At 40.4% G+C, this 18,574-nt stretch overlaps 3 protein-coding genes across 7 annotated transcripts in view; 2 read left to right on the top strand and 1 right to left on the bottom strand.

Annotated features, from left to right (window-relative positions):
* cbfa2t3 (CBFA2/RUNX1 partner transcriptional co-repressor 3) overlaps window positions 1-8,801 on the top strand; it is a 49,332-nt gene extending 40,531 nt beyond the window's left edge. For all 5 annotated transcript variants that reach the window (XM_006641214.3, XM_015367997.2, XM_015367995.2 and 2 more), the window contains 2 exons: window positions 160-350; window positions 997-8,801. In XM_006641214.3, the coding sequence (XP_006641277.3) occupies window positions 160-350; window positions 997-1,338 (533 nt within the window). In that variant the 3' untranslated portion in view covers window positions 1,339-8,801. The remainder of the gene's footprint in view (window positions 1-159; window positions 351-996) is intronic.
* A 1,457-nt stretch (window positions 8,802-10,258) lies between these two features.
* On the top strand, window positions 10,259-15,182 carry pabpn1l (PABPN1 like, cytoplasmic). Its single transcript, XM_015368012.2, has 7 exons — window positions 10,259-10,605; window positions 11,553-11,661; window positions 12,386-12,453; window positions 12,638-12,744; window positions 13,057-13,144; window positions 14,047-14,189; window positions 14,688-15,182. The coding sequence occupies exons 1-7, from the start codon at window positions 10,522-10,524 to the stop codon at window positions 14,725-14,727; spliced, it is 639 nt and encodes a 212-aa protein (XP_015223498.1). The 5' UTR covers window positions 10,259-10,521; the 3' UTR covers window positions 14,728-15,182.
* Window positions 15,183-16,065: 883 nt separating this feature from the next.
* On the bottom strand, window positions 16,066-18,174 carry trappc2l (trafficking protein particle complex subunit 2L). The gene is made up of 5 exons (XM_006641350.3): window positions 18,072-18,174; window positions 17,418-17,590; window positions 17,079-17,166; window positions 16,327-16,406; window positions 16,066-16,233 (listed from the first exon to the last, which is right to left on the bottom strand). The coding sequence occupies exons 1-5, from the start codon at window positions 18,102-18,104 to the stop codon at window positions 16,188-16,190; spliced, it is 420 nt and encodes a 139-aa protein (XP_006641413.1). The 5' UTR covers window positions 18,105-18,174; the 3' UTR covers window positions 16,066-16,187.
* Between the last annotated feature and the right edge of the window lie 400 nt (window positions 18,175-18,574).

The raw sequence follows: 18,574 nt of genomic DNA, 5'->3' as shown, positions 1-18,574 counted from the left end.
TAACTGTCAGCCAACTCCTCTTCTTTTGGGGGGGGCAGATTCTGTAACAGTGAAACGGGATGGAAACACTGAGCGTCCTGGGGACACAGAGGGGAGGGAGTGCGAGGGCTCGTGGGCGGCTGTGACTAACCCCTCCCCCCGCCTTTGCTGTCTCCCCAGAGGAAGCGGTGAATGAGGTGAAGCGGCAGGCCATGTCGGAGCTGCAGAAGGCCGTGTCCGACGCCGAGCGCAAGGCCCACGAGATGATTTCTGCCGAGAGGTCCAAGATGGAGCGGGCGCTGGCGGAGGCCAAGAGACAGGCCTCTGAGGATGCACTGACAGTCATCAACCAGCAGGAGGACTCCAGCGAGGTAAGAGAGGTCAGGAGATGTAGAAAGATACAGGAGAGTAATACTGACCAGCAGACTCCCGTCTTCTTAAAACAGAAGCCAGGAAACGTCTTTATGCAGAGGGTTGTGGAAGCCTGGAACTAGCTAACCAGCCATGTTGCTGAAGCTGAAACCCTGGTGCTCTCAAGAAACGAATAGATAAGATCCTGGGTTCAACTGGCTACTAACTACCAAATGGCACAGATGGGCCCAATTGCCTTCTTCCATTTGTAATCTTTCCTATATTCTTATGCAACTGTGTCTGATTGGTAACATGTCAATGAAGTACTTGCGTATGCAGAACAACGTGGTCAAGAGACAACGCTGTTCTATTTGCTGCACATTAATTGATACTTTTCTCCTCTGAAACTCAATGTAACAAAGAGGACTGTGCACAATGTAACAACTGGAGTTATTTTCTCCCTTGTTGTTGGTCTTGTTAAAAGCTGAAGGCCTTTTCTCTACCTACAGTTAGCAATGCTTTCCCAAATTAAAGGAGTTAACACCTGGCTTTGGTGTCTTGTTTCTGAGGTGTAATAAACGCCTCTGGTCACTTCATTCTTAACTGGGTGATGCTGCGCTCTCAGGAGCTGCTGATGAGGTTCACGCCGGGCCCTTGTCTCCCCAGAGCTGTTGGAACTGTGGGAGGAAGGCGAGCGAGACCTGCAGTGGTTGCAACACGGCACGATACTGCGGCTCCTTCTGCCAGCACAAGGACTGGGAAAAGCACCACCATGTGTGCGGGCAGGGCCTGCAGGGCTTACCGGGGGGCAGCGGAGTCCCCCTGGGCACCCCCTCCTCCTCGGCACCCTCCACCCATTCCGAGGGCACCCCACCCGCCCCGCTGTCGGTGCCCAGCCAGGGCGGCGGGGGCAGCGGGGCGGGCAGCCCGAAGGAAGCCAGCTCCAGCAGTGCCTCGCGCTCCACCACCCCCGCCACGCCGGCCCTGCTCGACAGCGCCTCCCGCTGACCGCCGCCCACGCCCAGCCCGCTACCACTTTGCTGCTACAACTCCCCGCGTCCCAGAAGAGACTGAGGAACCTCCATCACAACCTTCCCAGCTGTAACTAACGCTAAAACTAATACTGCGTCTACTTCTTAGCTACCTGAAGATCTCATTGTTGCAACTTTTCAACCTCCAAATGACCTCTCTGTCTCTCAGTCACGCAAACACACATACACCTATGTAAGTGTCTGCAGTATTACTTGGCCAGGGCTTATTTTACGAGTGGTCAACTATTACAAATGAATATCAAAATAGCTGCCTGTCTTTCTAGAGCATGTTCAAGTGAACTTTTATAACTGGATTTTTAAAGAGTACTAAACCAGAATTCCATTAATACATTTTATAAATACAGCTGATGTTCTACTCGACAGATAATTATGTTTCTATTTTTGGTGGTGAATTACTGTCTTTACTCCACCATTTCAGTGGATGGAAAGGTAGGCAGCTTTAAAAAAATATTATCTGGCAAGCTGTCAATATGGCTTCTGTAAAATAAGTCCTACATATATACTGTATATGGTATATAAGGGGTGTGCATAAAATCCCAAATGCTTTTCATTATTCCCTGCATAGAAAATGGTACCACACAGTGACAGATTGCTGGAACTGTCCATTTTTTCAAAGGGAGGGAGTCCCTCTAAGGGACTAGGGATGTTTTGTGCCACCCCTATGGTATACATTATATAGATCTAGCGGAGATATGTCAAAGGAGAACAGCATCCTCTCGGCGTCAAGCCTTGATGGGACCCTCAATGGCTTCCTGCCTTTCTTTAGAAGAATATGAACTTGGAAATAATATCAACTTGCTTCTAAAGAAGAGGATCAGAAGACACATATGGTGCGTCTTTTTCTTGGAATCGCTTCCAAGTGAAGGCTAACTGTTTATTAAAAAGAGGATTAAAGGATTAATTTTAATGTTTCATTTTCTGGCTTTAAAAAGAAAAGAATAGTCCAAAAATTTTCAAGGAAAAAAAAAAATCACCCGTTAACTACCTTGCTAGCTAGCCAAGAAAATCTATACCGGACTCACCTCTCTGCTCTGATGTGAACCCAAATGAATTTTAAAAACACAATCCAAACCTTTCTATTTTTATTACACTGCCAAAGTTACTAAGAGACAAGGAGAAGCACTCATCTTGTTACCAAACACAAGCTACTTCGACTTCTCAGCAGTAAAGTCAGCCCAGAGAGCGACCGGCTTCAGAACACAAGCAAGATATACAGTACAGACACAAGAACTGTGACGGCTGAGTACTGCTTGAGAAAACTCAAGCTCCTACGGGATTCCACGACGAAGGGACGGAGGAATTCAGTGTCGCGAGTTTTAAAATGGAAGGACAGCGAGAAGCATGGGATTTTGATTAGGACAGTGGCTTTTGTGAGTGGCAATGGCAAGGAAAGAAAAATAAAGACACTTACCCCTCCCCCCCCCAAAAAAAAAAAAGATGAAGGACAGAAATGGCCAAGAACCTCAAAGGATTAAAAAAAAATCCAAGCAAGCTGTGTACAGTAGGATAACTGCTCTGTTACCATTACAGTTTTACGTAGCTTTGAAGCAGAGACGTGTCAGTGGGTTTTTACTTTCCCATTTCCCTTTATTTTCCAAAGCATGAAAGAGCAAAGTGACAAGTACAGTATGTGATACTTCATTCTCTTCTCTACCTCCCTCTTCCTCCGGTGTGTTCCTCCCTGCCCTCTCGCCAAGACCATGTCCCTGCTCCTCGCCAAGACCTCTGGGCAGATATCTAAGAAGGGAACAAACTTGTTTGTGATGACTTTTTGTTTCTTTTCCAACGTGTCCCGTCTCTCGATTGTTCATCCTGATTGTTCATCCGTGCTGCCCAAGTAAGTTTTCAAAACACCGTCATGGAAAATGGGACATTTTCATTTTTTTCCCCTTAGGTTTGGGCTGAACTTTGTAGCAAAAGGAAAGAGTCCCTCTTGTATCTATAGTAGGCAAAGACAAGAAAATCCTAATGTAGAATATTTTCTATTGCTCACATTGTAAGACAGTGAGAGGACGGAGGTGCAATATGGAAAAAATATTTCAGCTACTGAATGGAACCTCAGCTACCGCCCATAGGGCAATATATATACATATAAATATATTTAAAATAATAACGATAACTTAATGTGAATGTATATAGTATTTAAAGAGGTCCAAAAATGTGTTTGCCAAATAAGAGAAACCTTTAAAGTATAAACTTTAGAATAGATTTTTTTATTTTTTTTATTGAAGGAATTGTAGTTACTCATTCAGAAGCTTTGTTTTTCCAGATTTGCAAAATCCGTCGTGTGTGTGTGTGTAAAATAGATTAAAGGCTTAGAAAGGCAAAAATCAAATTATCACATGAATTCACTGTACACATAAATTGTGTTTGCAAAGAGAGATCTGGTGCTATATTGGACAATATCCCTCTCCTTAGGGAAACTAGGTGCGAGAACCGTATGCTTGAGCACATGTTCTATGAAACTTTTCTCTTAAAATGAGAAATGTGTCTTTATTTTAAAGACCAGCCCTGCAAGGCCAGGTTTTATGCACTGACTCAGCTCTGTATTAACGGGCTAGTGTCAGAGTAGGTGATCCTATCCTTGTTAAATCTGGCAGTGTGAATTTACTGAAAGTATGTGAAATACTGCCATCCACTGGTCCAAAAAGACACTGAAGTGATATCACTTTATGGAGAGAATCATTATGCTAATATTTGTATTTGCCCTATATTTTAAGCACTCAATGGAACATATGAAATGAGTAAAACAAAAACAAAAAAAACTCAAAACAATGTGGGAACTTCTTTTACAGTCACTAAAACGTTATTTCTGTCATAGGTTTTGTTTCTGAAATGAGACACAAATGTATTAATCATGTGCTCCACTGTCCCTGTGATACTTCACGCAACTTGTGCAGGTTTTCTGTAGATAGTTGTGCAGTTTCTGGCTACCTGCTAATTCTGTTAAATCCAGCACCTGAGTTATTTCATCCCAAGCATCACTTCACACATTCCTCAACAGTACTGTACACTCCAACAGATTCAATATTGAGCAATTTGAAACTGCCTTGAGAAAACTCACTTCTTTTCCCCCTTTTCCAATCCATATTTACAAGATAGCTGTCTGGGGCATACACTTTCTGTTTCCATAGAAACAAGACTAAATGCCCCCCCCATGTTTTCACCCATTTCCTGTCATGATGTTTAAAATACTTATAATAGAACATTTATTTATATGAAACCTGGAATTCAGCAGTGAGGCGATTAATCCCTGGCTGTCATATACCAAATAAACACAAGATGATGTATGTGTTCCAGTCTGAAGGGATGCCCAAGAGGAGGATTTGATAGTTTAATGGAGCAGTCTCTTGGATTTTGTTGCACATTAAGTGGGACTTCTGCCATGTTGTCTTTGAAGACTTTTGTTCCAAGCATGAAATCTGAAGCACCGCTATACAGAGACCATTTCAAGATTATTTCTTCCATTTTTTCAAAATAACTGGAGTTGGGGGGGAGTGGAAAGCAAATGGAATTTGCGAAGGAATCATTAAAGCTGTAGACACGTTGGTCATTTAAGACCAACTAAGAATTCAAAAACAAAGACACACCCCAACACCAGGAAATCTACAATACTCAACAGTTTTAGACACTTTACCCTGTCATTATTATGCAAGTGCAAACTTATGCTATACAGTATACTGCCAACAGTTCTGTAAGGGTTTTGGCTTGAGAACAATTTTACAGTTTAAATGATGAAGTTCTTATGTAGGACCTTTGAGTCACATCCGATTTAGATGGGCAGGCAGTCATCCGATTTTGGGACAGTCAATCGCAGTCAAGCTGTGCAATACTGGTTCCTGGATTCGGAGGATAAAGACAGTAGCACTGCACAGGGACCGTTGCAAAGGACCACACTGTTTTTGAGCATCAGCTTTGAGGATTGGCTGGGATGTGTCCTTCAGCAGAAATGAAAGAGAATGAAAAAATTCAGAAGCTAATTCCAGGCTTACAAGAGCTTACATGTAGTATTATTTATTGCTTTCTGTCTGTGGTGAAGACAAAATAGAAAGAAGCACGTGAAAGGTGGGCATTCTTTATGACTCACGACTGTTCATAATTAATCATGCTGAATATGTTCATATTTCATAAGCAAAAGTAATATATACAGTGTGAACAATGTGAAAGGTAATGAACTTCAAGGTACCCAGGACTGCACGGCATATGGGTTGCTGTATAGGTTGTCTTTGTGCATCTCAGGCTCTCCAGTGTTTTGCTGTTCCACCCTCTCTTCTCCCCACCCTCAGCCTCTCTCTCTGGCCACTATTGACCACTCTACCTCTGAGTGCTCGGTGAACCTCCTGGGTAGCAATTCCTGTAAAAGAATAACAGATAAACAAAACCAGAACCCAGGGATCTCAGAGCAGCACGCTACTCGCAGTCATGCAGAGCCACTGCAACTCACAGCCAGGGATGCTGGAATGGTTTTTGTTTGTGGAATCGCTTTTTCTGAAAAAGTCAGAAGTCCGGCAAATACGAAGGATTTTTAGAGCACTTCTATGCCATCAAATAAAGTGACTGAAAAAAAACTTCTCCACTTTGCAATTCAAGGCTAAACATCTATAGCAAAAAGCTGTTTGGATTAAGGATAACCACACATTTGAATAGAAAGGGTACTTAACAGCTTATGAAAAATTGACAAAAAATGTAATGTTATGTATTCTATATACCATGTAATTTACTGATCCGCTGGTACCATCTGCCTGATGACACAATCCCAGATGAATGAAGTGTTCAAATGTAGTTACAGGGTGATAGCACTTGGGTGGTTTAATCTAAAGAAGGCCCCTTAATCTAACTCGACTAAGTTTCTTTTTTTCCCCCATTTTCAACCCTGGAAAGTGAATAATAGTTTGTTTTTCTTCCACTTTCAAACTCCTTAGATGTTAACTACAGCACTTGAGAATTACTCCTGCACTTAAGAGTGGATCTCTGTGACTGACTAAAATGCAGCATTTTTGTTCACATGAGCAGTCGGATGATGAGAAAAGCATGGCTAGTTCAGCAAATAAATCCTGAGATGTGGAATGATGCTACCTTAATGTTCTCACAAGGTTTTTATTAACCCCACACTTATTTTAGTGATTCTTCAAGAACAATAAAAGAAACTGCTTCATGAGATGTTAACTGCAGATTCAAATTACAGGCATTTTACTTGATTGCCAAATGGAAAGCAAAAGTTGATCTCCACAGCTATATGTTTTCAAGCACTTAGTTTCTTACTAAACATTATATTCAGAAACAACTTCTATTTTGCTTGACAACCCAGAAAAAAAGCATCTTTTCCTGCCACATCCTGAAAGCATGCTTTGTTTAGTTTGACTATAAATGAAAAGTGAATTGTGTTACTTTACAACTGAGAATGGAAGTCTGTTTTTACTCTGACAAAAAAAAAACATGCTTCTACGATGCATCATATGCACAGCTTTCAAGTTCAAGGTTTTTTAAGGCTACTTATAATTAAGCCCTTGCCTTGTCATTTATCATCCAAAATAATTAAAGCACAGACCAAAGCATTTCTACATGGCTTTAGATCAGACCAGTGATCAGTTTTGGCATGCTGCAGACAAACCAGAGAAAACGAGGCTCTTTACCAACTATATTTGTAACCAAAGTTTCTGGAATAGACGCATATGCTCAAAGCACAAGAAAAAAAAACCTTACATGTAAAGGGAGATTTGAAGAGTTTGAACTTATCTAGTAAACCAATCAAAGCACGTAATTGGTTGCGTCTTTGGCTGAATGCCTCGACTAAGGATAGCTTTGAATCTGGAATGCTTAAAATGACTGCTGTAAAGCCTTGGATTTCGAAGGGTTAAATACAGCAGCAAGCATAATGTCTTTTCTTGATCGGAGCGCACAAGCCTCCTGAGTTTTAATTAAACATCAAATACAGATACAGATAGAAAAAAAAAGAGCTGTAGCATAGGTGGCTGCATTTTGACCCCTTCGTCTTTAAGGAAACGGACAGAAACAGTGTAATACATCTGTAAGTCTACATGGACAGCAAAGACTTCTGTGCTGTATTCTGAAGGTAGAGGTGGGAAAACACCAACTGTCCTGGTTAGAGTGTGCGGTCTGGTACTGTTGATTAGCTTAGAAAATATTACAGAAACAGATCTTTGACAGCTTCTCACGGGCTCTGTATGTCTGATGACACATTTTAGCTCAAGGTATTATGTATTTGTCATTATTTTGTCAAAAGGTAACCAATTTTAAACCAAAACAAATGAAGGTAAATGTAACATTTTGTCCTCTTCACTGACCTCTATCATACTTTGCCATTGTTAAGTTAAATGGGAACTTTTTTACGTCCAAATATACTCTGTATGCATCTCTCTTGAATTTCGCTTTCGAGTTCTGAAGGAGGACTGCTGGGGGCCAAGTCAATGAATTGTGAACCCATTGTGAAGACTGGAAAGAAAGAGTAGCCGGAGTTTAGGAACAGGAGAGAACAGGCGTGTGTTTCACTGTTTACCAAGGCAGAGTGAAGGGATGTTTTAGAAACACACATACAGTGACTGCCAAGGTTCATAAGATGGTTATAAGGAGAAATGCCATTAGCCTTTTCTCTTTTTTTCTTAAACAAGTATCAACTAAAACTGAACATATCTCCTGTAACAACAGGAGCTGGTACAGTATTTTCTTTAAATGCATTAGTCAATTGATTTCCTTGATAATGTACAGATCTCTTATAGGTAACTCCTTGTTCAAGAGCAGCTTTTGCCTCTGCTGTGCATAAGCAAACCTGTTCTTTTTTGTTAACTAGTGAAGAAAAGTCTAATTAATCATTCTTTCCATCGAACTTGGTATGAACGATAAAGGGTATGCATTTTGCCATATTTTACTCTTCACAGGGAAATCAAAATCATTTTAGTTTCAACCAATCTACCATATATATACTGCTGATTGCTCAACCAGCATGGTAAAAACGGTTTTAGAGGTGGACACTGATAGAATCCTGAAGAAACGTTTGAAATCATGGATAAAGCACTTGGTTTCTCCCAAACTATTTAGGAAAGGCTTTTTTATTGAAAAACCGAAGGTTTGAGTTGCTATGTGTAGGAAAGCATTGTATACTGTATTGTGCAATACCTAATTACAGAAAAAAAAGAATAATGACATTATTGAAGGTTGGTGTGTTGACGAAAAATGTTTTTTTCTGTTCTTTTTAAGGGTTCTGTGATCATTCTATAGAAAAGTGAACTGTGTCAGGAGACTTTAATTTTGATTTTTTTTTGCATGCTTTCCCCTCTTTGCTATTTCCCTTTCTAACTGTACGCTATGTTGGACATGTGAAGCTGTAAACATTCTAATTCAGGATATTGTCTGTGTTGAGCTCCGTATCTGTGTAATAAAAAAAGTTGAATATGAACCATTCCTTTGTGTCCTGTCATTTCCTGAATCCTTCACTCTGCTTCTGACCAAAATATAGTCCAGATGTTCATTTTTCATACAGGGTTATCCCATCGATCTAGACCCTAGATCTCTAATGTCCCACTCATCCTACACAAATGAAAAGCTTGAACTTGAAACATTCAAACCTTAGACATGCTAGAGATGATCAAGGGTGTCCAGTAAGTAAACCCCTGCCTTCAGGTTCGTATATGAAGGGATCTCAAACTTGCTTCCTGCAGGGCCTCCTCTCCTCTTGGTTTTTGATACAACCTGACTACTCAATTTAACATTTTTGTTAAGGCCTTTTACAGCTGATTAAATAAGACTTAATGGTACTGTAAGTGTTCAATTAAATTAAAATCACTTCAGAGACGGGTTTAAAATTATTACAATTTAAAATTGCAGCTATTAATTCAACCAATTATGTAACTTAGGATCAGGGTAAAACAAATCTAAAAACACCGGGCCCTAATATATATGCAGAGACTCCTAATATAGGTCATGAGCATCACACTATACTGTATATAAGACTGGAAAATTGTTTACTGGCCCTTACATTCTCATGATCAAAACCTCTCATGTTCAGAAAACCACTGCACTGCTGAGTGAGGGTTTTCTAGCGACCAACAATCATTTGATTAGCATGGAACGGAAGGGAAGGGCTATCTCCTACTTGCATCTGTTCTATACATAACAAAGCAAATTAATTGCCATTTCTGTTTCACCAGGAAACATAATAGGAATTTAAATCGTCCATTAGCCTAAGCTCTGGTGCAACAATGTGAACTTCGGGTTAAAGAGCCACTTGTCTGTTCTCGGAAAAAAATATTTGCTTCAGACAAAGCTTCCCGAAAGAAACTTACTTGGACATTTACTCTGATATTAAGTACTCATAAAAAAATCACTTATGAACCACGTTGAGTACTTTAAGTGGTAAGGGCTTCTCGAAGAAGTTAAGTATAAAGTAGAACGAGAAGTACTTGCCTTTTCCAGCGCTGTAAATTATTCTTGCTGTTTGCCGACTTCGGTAGGATGGCTTTTGTCCTCAATCACATCCGAGACAGGTCTTCTAACATTCCTGTGCATAAACGGGAATACGAACAGACACGGATTCAGACATCGTCACCAGATGAAACTGTGTTGGAGATCTGTATTCTGAATATTTGCTGCCAATTAAATATAAATAGTAATTTAATTATGATTGCAGGGTTAAAAAACATCTTAACTTATATTAACTTTCATAAAACAGATTTATATCCATATATTATAGTTTACCGAGGCAAATAACAAGCGCAAAACAACATAATAAACATTCCCAAAGCCACCCTCGCAGTCTCATGTCTCATTTGAAGCTAACTCAGCAGCTTGGGTTGCCATGTGTAGTACTATATGACTAATGACAAGACGTCCTTCACCTAACAATTTCCGCAGCAGGTAGATTCCTCGCAATCAGGAGTTTAATTGATTCCCTGGATCGAGATGAAACTGCTTTGATAAATATGAAATCTCCACATCACTACGTTTGGATAATTGAAATTGTAAATTGAACAAGCAATAATAATAAAATATTAGTCCTACTTTTTTTTATTTACAGTAGGGGGAAACGACCTCTTTAGCCCGGGGCGGTTTTTATGTCAAACATTAATCTAGGAGGAGGAATAAGGTTTTGAAACACATGTTTTGAGCCTTTGGAGAGAGTGTCATGGCGGAAGAGAATCCCGGCGTTGACGAGGGACCTGGCCTTCTAGACGGAGAGTTTGCAGGGGATCGTAAGGTGGAAGACCCTGTGAGTTTGCGAGATGAGTGTGTCATGGAAAAAAAGTTCTAATACAGAATAGAAAGCCCACATCATAAATACCGCGCACCAAAGAAAGAGTATAATTTACCGAAAATGTAATGATTAAATAGCATTGCGAACTATCAGCACGGCAGCGGTTCTAAACCTAAGTCAATGAAGTTGCTTCGTGCCTACCTGCATGAAAGTGTAAAATAATGTTTTAACGGGGAAAACAATCAGTGTGAGCACAAATACATTTTATTACCCTTCATTCACAGCTCCTGTTTCGTTAGCTACACTCCCGTATATAAATTAATAATCTATCCCCACTTCTATTACGCACACCTTTGATTTATAGCTATATTTTTTCATTTAGTTAATTCTGTTACCAGACAATTCTAGCTGTAATCAAATGAGTTATTTTGGACTGAGCTGGTCTAATGAATGATGATTTCCTTATGTTTACCTCGTCTGACCGCTTTCGTTACGGTAAATCAAACTAAGGTTGGGATACTCCTGTATACGGTTAAGAGCTCAATCTTACACTGGGACCTACAGCACCCATTTCAAGCACTGCGGATGTGCATGGTTGCATTTTGTGTTTAGGTCTATGCGAGATATCTTTGGCTTGCAGGTTGCTGTATGCAAGTACAGTGTTCAAACAGAACATTTCTAAACAGTGGCACGGTTGTCAAGTCCATGTGTCATGTTCCTCTGAGAACTCCCCCAACTATCGACTGTTAGTTTTCCGGAAAACCTGGAAATCGTGTTCTTAAACGAATATAATATTTAAGGGAGCTCGCAAAATATCCTATGACAAACGCGTTTCACACAACTCACGTTCTGTGCTTGAAAATGCAGTGCAAAGACAAGTCTCGCCACCAGACGCTCTGGGTTCACTACAATATCACGCAGTTATTTTTTCCCACTTTTTTCCACCTTTGATGGGCCTGCAGGAGCTGGAGGCGATCAAAGCCAGGGTTTTTGAAATGGAACAGGAGGCTGAGAAACTGAAGGAAGTGCAGTACCAGACTGAGAAACAGCTCATCATGAGCCCACAGACGAGTAAGCCAGACTACTCAAAACACGTTTTAGCCGTAACAGTTAGATTTGACCTGGAGCTCTCAGTCAGAGGTCTGTGTGGTCATACTCTACCTTGCATGTATCCAGCAACAAAGAGAATGACATATTTGACCACTGACACATTGAGTCGTTTATAAAATAAATGTATTATTTGATACTTACTGTCACAGTGATTATGTTGGATCTGTTCTTCCGCTTTTCATGTTTCATGGTATTATTTATAATAATGAGAGACTTCGATGCAATTTTGTGAAAATTGTGGGACGTTATAGAAAAGGATTTCTTGAAATGGTTGAAAGCCCATTAAATTAGTCCATATTAAAGGACTAAAGCTTGCATTATTATAGCTACTGTGAATGTGTGACAGTTCCTCATGTAAGGGTTCTGTTACACTGACAGCTGTGTCATTGCTTGTTCTGAAAGTTTGTGGAAAAATGTAAGGACTCTACCAGTAAGGTAGAAGTTTTATTTATTTTTTTATACAGAAACTTTTAGGTTGTTAAAAAGGGTAGTAGAAATGTGTGCAGTGGTTGAGACCCTGAAAAATAAGGATATTGTCTCAGTTTTCAATAGAATTTCTATATGCGTGTGTCACATTGTCTGCATGAAGATTATCACCTAAGATTTGATTTAAATTTAATGTTTGTTAGCCCTCAAGTATGTAGGCAGCCAAAAATAAATGTTCAATTTCTCCTTCTTTTCCTAGGTTTTTTCTATCCAATGACCCCTGAGGAGAAAACGGATGCAGATAACAGATCAGTCTATGTAGGAAATGTAAGTTTGAAACATTAGCCATTCAAGCAGTTGTTCACTGGCTAAAGTTGGAATCACAATTATGTAAAATGTATTGATTGACACTGGTTAGCGAGATTTTGTTTTCTTTGTTGAAAGCATTCGTTAGCATACTGTTTAAAAAAAGTATGATGGTGGAAACAAATCTTTCTGAAACAAAACGCAGGTGGACTATGGTGCAACAGCAGATGAGTTGGAAATTCATTTCAATGGCTGTGGACCAGTTAATCGTGTGACCATCTTATGTGACAAATTCACCGGTCATCCCAAAGGGTAAGCTTGGCCTGCTCTGGGTTACTTCATATAGCCTCATACAGTTTTCTTATTACTGTAACTCAACACACCTGTCAACACAGAACACGGGTCACATGTTCCTTTCATCATGAGGAGAAATATCTTAAAGTTGCCAGCTGCCATCTGTGTATGTCACCATTTGAAAGCATGGATCTGAAATTTTTCTGAGTTAGGTCTATGTTTTCATAGACAAATTGACCACATTCGTTCTAGGCCTTCTCGAATGTATAGGAAGGACAGGTCATGGATCAGCACAGTGTGTAATGTGTGGATGTGTGTTCTGTTTTTCAGGTTTGCGTATATTGAGTTTTCTGAGAGGGATTCGGTGAAGACTGCTATGGCTCTCGATGAGACATTGTTCCGGGGTCGAGTTATCAAGGTAAACTGCAGGAACAGAAGCATACCCTTCTATAGGTGGAGCATTACCTCCGTGCTGCCTGACCTTGACAGAACCCCGAAACTGAGCAAGGCTGGTCTCTTCTGGGACAATTGACATCCAAGAAAAAAAAACAGGTTGCTGATGTAAATGGTGCTGACTGACCAGTAGGTGGCGCTCTTCCCTCTGGTGTGCAAATACTGGTCCAGTGCCCCAGTGTCTTGACTGGTCACTTTGGGATGTATGAGGTGCCATCCTTCTGCCTATGATGAGTCATTAAACCAAGGTACTGGCTACTTGGTCATTAGGGATCCTAGTGCACTGTGTGTCAGATTAGGAGCGTTGGCCCCGCTGTCCAGGTTAAATTCCACTCTCATACAATGTACCCTTCCGTTAATTCAATTGGTGAGGCAGTTTCTCGCTTCTTTCCTGATCTGCTGCGTAGAGGAGCAGCTGTTTGTCTCCCGGGTGGATGCTGCAGTGGAAGATGAAGTGGGTTCCCGCCTCTGTGTGAAGGACATTGTTGTCCTTTGGGATGAGAAGCGCTATATAAATTCAAGAATTATCATATCAGCCTTCTTTCAAAGATTAAAATAATGCAAATGAATTAGGAACCGAAGTGGGGGGGGGGAAATGAAAAGTGTACTCTAACATCAATGACTTATGTGGTATAACCATGACCGATAATCCCTCTTACACGCGAAGCCTTTGTGTATCATGCATGATTAGTGCAGGTGAGATTGGCTGAACCCTGTCCCTGATGCCAACTCTTCTCCTCGCTAAAATGAACTCCAATGAAATCTGCGGACCAGGGGTTTAGCTCTGGTGCGTTTCCCGAGACTGAACGCTCCCTCACACCCTCTCTCCCGACGGCCGGGGCTCTGGCTGTGGCTTTTGACTTGCAGGTGCTCCCGAAGAGGACGAACATGCCGGGGATCAGCAGCAGTGACCGGGGTGGCCACCGGGGGGCGCGCTCCAGGGGAAGGGGGTTCTGTTTCTCCAGGTACAACAGCGGCTTTCAGGCCAGGTACCGGGGGCGCTCCTCCAGGTCAGTACTGCAGCCTCCCCTGGCGTGGGGAATGATATGTGCAATAAAGACATGGCTACGCCACACACTGTCATTCTTCATGCTGCTCAGATGACAGCAAATGCAGGGGTTGGAGTGTGTATTTATCACCCAGTTTACGCTCCTGGCAATGCCTGCTCACTGAGTATCTAAGCGTATATTCAAACTCAATCACTTCAGCTTTCAAACACGGGTAAAATATTTAAAGAAATGGTCATATTTGCACCAACAGGCTGAATAGGTGCCCTGCATTATTACACCATGGCTGCTCGATGTATTATGTCAGGGCACTAATAATAGGAAAACTTCTAAATCTAGTCTGAAATTCAGAGATTTCACAGATTTTGTGTGCTGTGGGTTTTTAAATAATTTTGCATTATATTAGTGGCTTTAGACTTAAAAGCCTTCACATGCATCTGTTTCCACAAAAGAACTGAGGTGCACCACTCCTAAATTGTTCATTTCTTTCCTTAATGTTAGGGGAGGTGGAAGAGCCCAGGCTTGGTATTCTCCTTACTAAAAACGAAACTTCTGGATGTGAAGATAACATGGCAACAAGTTTTTCTCTTTTTTTTTCCCACCGTGTTTTGCAATTTTCCAGGCTCCAAGAGCACCTTTAAGCAGCTGATGGGCCTGAGTGCACATGGCATGTTATCTAGGTGAGCAAGTGCCAAAACATAATCAGTTTCCAAAACCGCACTGCTCCAAAAAGCAACAATCCAGAAGAATCATAAGCCATTATATGTGGCTACAAGATGCTTGTATTTATTTTAAGTTAGTACTGTGTATTACATAGTTAATCTTTATAAAAATCCTTTTGCAGGTGTTAGGGGTAGGGGAGAAACCATATTCCAAAATGGACTACTTGATTTTTGCATTGTTTTGAGTTGTGGTCTGTCCATCTTGTTGTATATAATACATGTGAAAAATGTACGTAACTAATAAAATATTCACGATTTAATATGAGTTGTACTGTATATTTTGTTTTTGTGACTAAAGCTAACAGAACAGCTTTCTTGATTTACTACAGTATGTGCAAAGATTCTGAATCGCATTTAAGGTTGCAAAATGTAATGACAATTTCAAAACATTTACCGGAAACTGAAATGTCCTTTGCCCATATTTTTTCTTACTTGAAAAAGTACTTAAAAGCAATCTTTGAAATTCTAAAGATGTGTTTGTAAAGGTATGTTATATCTTTGGATATATTTGCCATTTGTGCCAAGGTGTGGGAAAACTCTTCTTGTTGCTCTTTGGTCCTGTCAGGTCACTAAAATAGTGTCAATCTCATATATCCATTAATATATAGATAATATACATTAAGTCTTGTGTAGTGCAATTAAAACATTCTTGAGAGTCAAAGATCCCACTTTTATAAGCAATAATTAATGTAGATAAAGTCAGATGTCTATTTTATTAAATCAACACTATTTCAATTTAAGATTACTGTAAAAACTGATATGTGAACTTGGATGCAGGAGAGTGAGTTCTTACACTGAGATTATTTATGTGACAAAGCCTGGGTGAACTGTGCCTTTAGAAAGTATTCACCCCCCCTTGGATGTTTCCACTATTTGTTATGTTGCAAACTCAGAAATACATCTCTATGGCTTGTTTTGTACTGATCTACACAAATTACTGTACAATGTCAAATTGGAGTGAAAATTCCAGATTTTTAACATGCAATTACAAAACCAATGTCAAGATTTGATCGTTATTTGCTCCCATTACTATGATTCCAAATTTAGGCCAGGTACACCTAATTTCCTTGTGAGATCACCCTGAACCTTGAAAGGAGTCCACCTTTGCTCAGTTCAGTCGGTTGACATTTTAGGAGAAATACGCCTATACAGACTAAGACATTGGAGAAGTAATTTATTTTTTTCTATACAGGACAAGTAATTAACATCACTAAACAAACTGTTACAAGGTTCAATTTTATGTACAAAGCAGAACATTGAAGATGGGGACTTGAAGGCATCAGCTAACCTGTACCATCATCGTGGAAACCATGTTATCAAAGGCCCTGAGAAGGAAACAGAAACATTAGAACACGATTGGAACAGTTGAATAACAAAACTAGAATAAGAAGTCAGGCTTCAGCAGATTTATTCCTTACTTGGACTGTATGGGGTCACCGGGATTATAGAATGGGTTACACATCACATCAGTGTAAGAGTTGTGTAACTTCCGGAACATCTGTAAAGAAATGGAAACATCACCATTGATTCAATATCTCTGGCCAGGCCCCACACTTTGTGAAACTTATTTACACCAAATTAACCCCACCCTCAACAGGTGATGGAATCATGGTAGCCACATTAAAGCCAAAGTCACCTTTATTGCCAAACCAACCCTTCAGGTTGTCAGGAATTATTTTTTTGTGGTGTGCTCCAGATAACAGAGATACAAAAGAAGAGAAAGAAAAATCACAAATACTACACACGTAACATATCCAAACATATACAATTTGGTGCTACATTACAGTGAAGACGGAATCCACAATTTTACCAATAAATACTTTTCTAACATCTCTGAAAGTAGTGAACTATGTCTCTTTTATCAGCCAGTGCATAGGTAAAGTGTTAAACTCTAGGTGCTGTTGCATTACTCATCAGTGGACACTTTGCAAGTGTTACAGGATACGGTGTATAGTCCTATTCAGAGTTGAGAGACCGAACAGCCACAGAGTACTGTAGGTCCTCTGCCAATATTGCCAATATAAGTGGAGTGCATTTCTTTACATTTAAAAGCTTAATCCACAATATTGGTTCCAGGCATGATTTTCTTTCCCACCTAAACTAGGTGCATGACCAGCTTCAGCTGTGAAAGACAACTTTGCAACTGATAAAGGAAAAATGTAGGACTCACACTGCGGATCTCATTGTCTCTGAGGGCTGTGTTCGATGAGTCCACTACAATGACAAACTTCACCTTGGAATTTGTGACATAACCATACCTGAGGACAAAGTAAAGGAAAACCCCCATACAGAGAAATGGGAAAATATTCACGGTTCAACAGATTAAGACAAAATGAGAGAACCTTTCACAGATGGAGTGAGCATAACATGTGACAGTATATTTCTCCCCAACAGTTCACCCACACAAAAAGACAGGCAGTTTCTCTTTGATTGGCCAGCACGTAGGAGAAGTGGTGAACTGTAGCTACTGATGTGTGGCACCTTGCCAACTGTTACTGTTACAGGATACACTTTGTAGTCTTCAGTGGGGTACAGAAGACCTAGGTAGAGTTCTCTCTGATCGACCAGCGCTTTGCTCACGGACGAGATCTTGTCCTCCACCACGTCCAGCGAGGTGTGTACCGTGTAATGGAACCTCAGCTCATCTTCCGTAGGGACGCTTCGGATGTACAGAGGATAGTTCTGAAGAAAAGATCAGTGGCAGGAGACAATCATTCCACGGGACACACTGTCTTTTACTCCTCTAGCGACAGTGGGAAACCGTTTAACACCTTTAAATGTAAAATACCCTTTTATTTGTATTTACTTTACATTTACGAAGATCGTTTTAGCCGCCACCTTTGAGTTTGGCGGATAACATGCCTACCAGATACCATGCCGTTCCTTGTTTGTTTTCGCTTTGACGAACATGCCTTAAATACCCTGCTTTCTAACAGAGGCATGGAAATGACAAAGATATTATTTACAAATACACGACCTCATATAATACAAGCTACAGCGACTCACCTGGCAAACAGTAAACACATCAAACATCCAGCTTTATACGTTACATTTAAAGTAAAAGACTTGGTCACAAAGTTCACTATTTAAATTGTGATTTGATGTTTTCGACTGACGATAATAAAACTAAACCATTTTGTTGTTTTTGATAAAAAACACTTACCTCCTTAGCGATGACAGCGATACACACCGCCATACTGAAAGCGAGCAACCCTCGTCACGTGACCATACCGAGGCGGGTCCATGGTCATGTGACCCCGGTTTCCTTCATCTGGAAGTCCTATAAACTTGTTTTGTTGAAAACTAACCACTTTTCACTACTACTTTGTTTTGTGGGAGTTAAGTGTCATTAGTGTTTTTTTTGTTAAATTGCCAGTTATAGTGTAAAAGGCACTGAGGATCATACATTTGGCAATAATCTTTCTCTGCACGTAAGAATAAGCTTTCCGCGTGGTGTTACAGTGATATATGTACTCCAAAATTTAGTTCTTTGTACTGATCTAAAACAGCTGATCAAATTGTTTTATAGGCAACCTATAAATTTGCAGTCACCAAGCATGGCAGATGGCAGACATGTGTTGGGCATTGATAATTGTTTTTGAATAATCAGAAGCTAAGGATCAAGCAATTATACAGACGTGCAACTGCGCTACAAAGAAAACCCCC

Source organism: Lepisosteus oculatus, chromosome 20, assembly GCF_040954835.1.
Source record: "Lepisosteus oculatus isolate fLepOcu1 chromosome 20, fLepOcu1.hap2, whole genome shotgun sequence".
Classification (NCBI taxonomy): Eukaryota; Metazoa; Chordata; class Actinopteri; order Semionotiformes; family Lepisosteidae; genus Lepisosteus; species Lepisosteus oculatus.
This window is presented reverse-complemented; position numbering and strand designations above follow the sequence as displayed.

Bases quoted from the DNA above. Each gene is read 5' to 3' on its own strand.
- pabpn1l (XM_015368012.2), top strand. From the start codon at position 10,522: ATGGCGGAAGAGAATCCCGGCGTTGACGAGGGACCTGGCCTTCTAGAC. The intron at 12,454-12,637 runs GTAAGTTTGAAA...AACAAAACGCAG, and splicing joins GATCAGTCTATGTAGGAAAT to GTGGACTATGGTGCAACAGC. The intron at 14,190-14,687 runs GTCAGTACTGCA...CCTTAATGTTAG, and splicing joins TACCGGGGGCGCTCCTCCAG to GGGAGGTGGAAGAGCCCAGG.
- trappc2l (XM_006641350.3), bottom strand. From the start codon at position 18,104: ATGGCGGTGTGTATCGCTGTCATCGCTAAGGAG. The intron at 17,167-17,417 runs GTATCCTGTAAC...CTTTGTCCTCAG, and splicing joins CCCACTGAAGACTACAAAGT to GTATGGTTATGTCACAAATT. The intron at 16,407-17,078 runs GTGAGTCCTACA...ATTTCTTTACAG, and splicing joins GAGACAATGAGATCCGCAGT to ATGTTCCGGAAGTTACACAA.